At 38.0% G+C, this 2,500-nt stretch overlaps 1 protein-coding gene across 1 annotated transcript in view; it reads left to right on the forward strand.

The window, feature by feature from the left end:
- The window catches only part of LOC144435114 (L-xylulose reductase-like), a 4,761-nt gene extending 3,773 nt beyond the window's left edge, over positions 1-988 (forward strand). Inside the window, exons 7-8 of the mRNA XM_078123674.1 lie at positions 199-316; positions 879-988. Coding sequence (XP_077979800.1) covers positions 199-316; positions 879-988 — 228 coding nt within the window. The remainder of the gene's footprint in view (positions 1-198; positions 317-878) is intronic.
- The last annotated feature ends 1,512 nt before the right edge of the window (positions 989-2,500 follow it).

Consider the following 2,500-nt stretch of genomic DNA (forward strand, 5'->3'; position numbering starts at 1 on the left):
TACAATGATGAGACGCGAAGCTAAATATTCATCTGGCAACAAACGGTGTTTGGAAAATTAAAATATGTTAGTCATACAACCATCAATGTATACGACCTTGAACGACTGTATGCATCCAACCCTAACTACAGTGACTATGGTGTAATGTCATGTCATGTAATGTAATGTAATGTAATAAAATATAATGTCTTCATCTAGATTCGTGTAAATAGTGTCAATCCTACGGTAGTTATGACTGCAATGGGGAAGAAACACTATTCAGATCCTGACATGAGAGCGAAAAAACTAAGCAACATCCCACTTCAAAAGTTTGCAGGTAACTTTCAAATTGTTATCTAATATATTTTCTAAAATTCTAAGTACAAGGCATGTGCAATTGGACTATTGACAGTACGTAATTTAGTCGAGGGTTAAAATTGGTGTATTGAATACTGAGTGTTAACAAAATTATTAAAGATTGAATGTGTAAACCAATTCTGTGAGAGAAATTAATTGAATGTGATAAGGAAATTTAGTTTCGAACAGAGTCAGAGGTCGTTTGGTAAAATACAAACAGGAAACAATACTTTATCCATACTTTAAGTGAGCACTGCGCCCATAGTAACAGCAAAATGATGGCGTGTATTGTAAAGATAAAAAATAGGGATGGATAGGCAAATAGATAACCATCCAAACGACGAATGCACATAGCAACAGTGAAAATGTTATGCATATTGCACACAAATAACAACATGGATGGGTTAAGCAAGTGGATAAGCTTTCACAAAATTGACATTATTGTTCCAACAATGAAGACACTGCCTATACCAACAGAAGATACTGCCTATAACACTGCTGTTGTACTACAACGCCATTTGGCGCTATTCTTTTGTTTTCAGAGGTTGAAGATGTTGTAAATGGTGTAATCTATCTATTAAGTGATAAAGCTGCTATGATCACTGGAACTTGTTTGATTATCGACGGAGGATCACTGGCAGCAGGAGTATAAAAAAGGCGCACCCACCAATCGCTGGTTAACAATTTTTGAGTATAAGCTAGTATGTGATAGAGTTCATTTATTTGCAAATTTCTCAAATAACATCAGCTTCGAATTCTTTTACAATAAAACGGTGTGCATGTATTTTCTGGCTGTTATAGCAATGGATGTAGTAGCAATTTTAGCAAATTAGCATTATTACCTACCAGGAAGTGCGATCGCAAAACAGAACTTTTAAGATACTTAGTATATTAAATTAACGTAGAGAAAATAAAAGATACGGGGAGAGAAATTGATCGACTATGACTCAGTTTTATACACTATCCTCATACCAAATTGCTTTCAAAAGGGCCAAGATATACTTTGACAAGACATACTTTGAGAACTGCAGTGACTTATCAGTTATTGATGTAGTAGTCAATATAGTCGAAATATGTATTTTACTTTTATCATAGTTAATAATTAATAACCGACAAATCAATTAGAAAACTGAGCAGAAATACCCTACAATGGCCAAATCCACTTTTACTGAATGGCAGCCATATTCGTAGTAAAAAAGTAAATGTATTACTGCATAACTCTAAACTTTAATACATAGCCTCAGAGACTCCATTCAAGTGTCTAACCCAATAAAGTCATATGAAACTAGTACTTTTCTTTAGAATAGAGTAAATTGTTGACATTAACTCTCAAATGCTAAGCATTTATGAACATCAGAAGATGCCGCTTTCAACGTGGAAGAGAGCGCTCGAGCAGTCAGTAGACGTCGCCAGTGTTTTCGGTGACAATCCCACTTTCCACTGATATTTCTCGTGTCTCCTTTTTAACCCCTCTCTCGCTGTGTCTTTTCGTAAAGTACGTACGTCCAATGTCCACATCAAATTTTAAAAAGTGGTGTGTCTACATCAAATTTTAAAAAGTGGTGTATGATACGCTCAGGCTTCAATGATTCTTCATCCAAATTAGATGGCACTCTTCCGTGCTAGTAGTCCTGCTTGCATACGGAGTAAGTCAGCCCTTGAGCGAAACGCGTACACCGTCTGCAAGCAGGACTACCGTGGAAGTGACTCTTCAGAATCGCAATATCACAATTTACGACCTGTGGTCTTTGTCGCAGTCCAATGGATGTTTCGCATCTCGTCGGCCATCTAGGTCCGTGGAATCGTAAAATGTGGGTACTTTTTCGGATCACCCTCCGAGAATATGGCTCATTTCTTCTTCTTCTCTCTCTCTCTCTCTCTCTCTCTCTCTCTCTCTCTCTCTCTCTCTCTCTCTCTCTCTCTCTCTCTCTCTCTCTCTCTCTCTCTCTCTCTCTCTCTCTCTCTCTCTCTCTCTCTCTCTCTCTCTCTCTCACTCTCTCTCGGAAGAAACTTCCCCAACGAAGGCCCGGGGAGAAAGGTCACGTAATCCACGACTGTGTGCAGTGTATGGATTAGGTGTAGTTGAAGGTAAAAACCTCCCGGATTTCGGAAAGAAGGGGGTTTTTGTAGTGATTTTCTCCCAGATTCACTATAAAAAAAGGGG

Source organism: Glandiceps talaboti, chromosome 5 (genome assembly GCF_964340395.1).
Source record: "Glandiceps talaboti chromosome 5, keGlaTala1.1, whole genome shotgun sequence".
NCBI lineage: Eukaryota > Metazoa > Hemichordata > Enteropneusta > Spengelidae > Glandiceps > Glandiceps talaboti.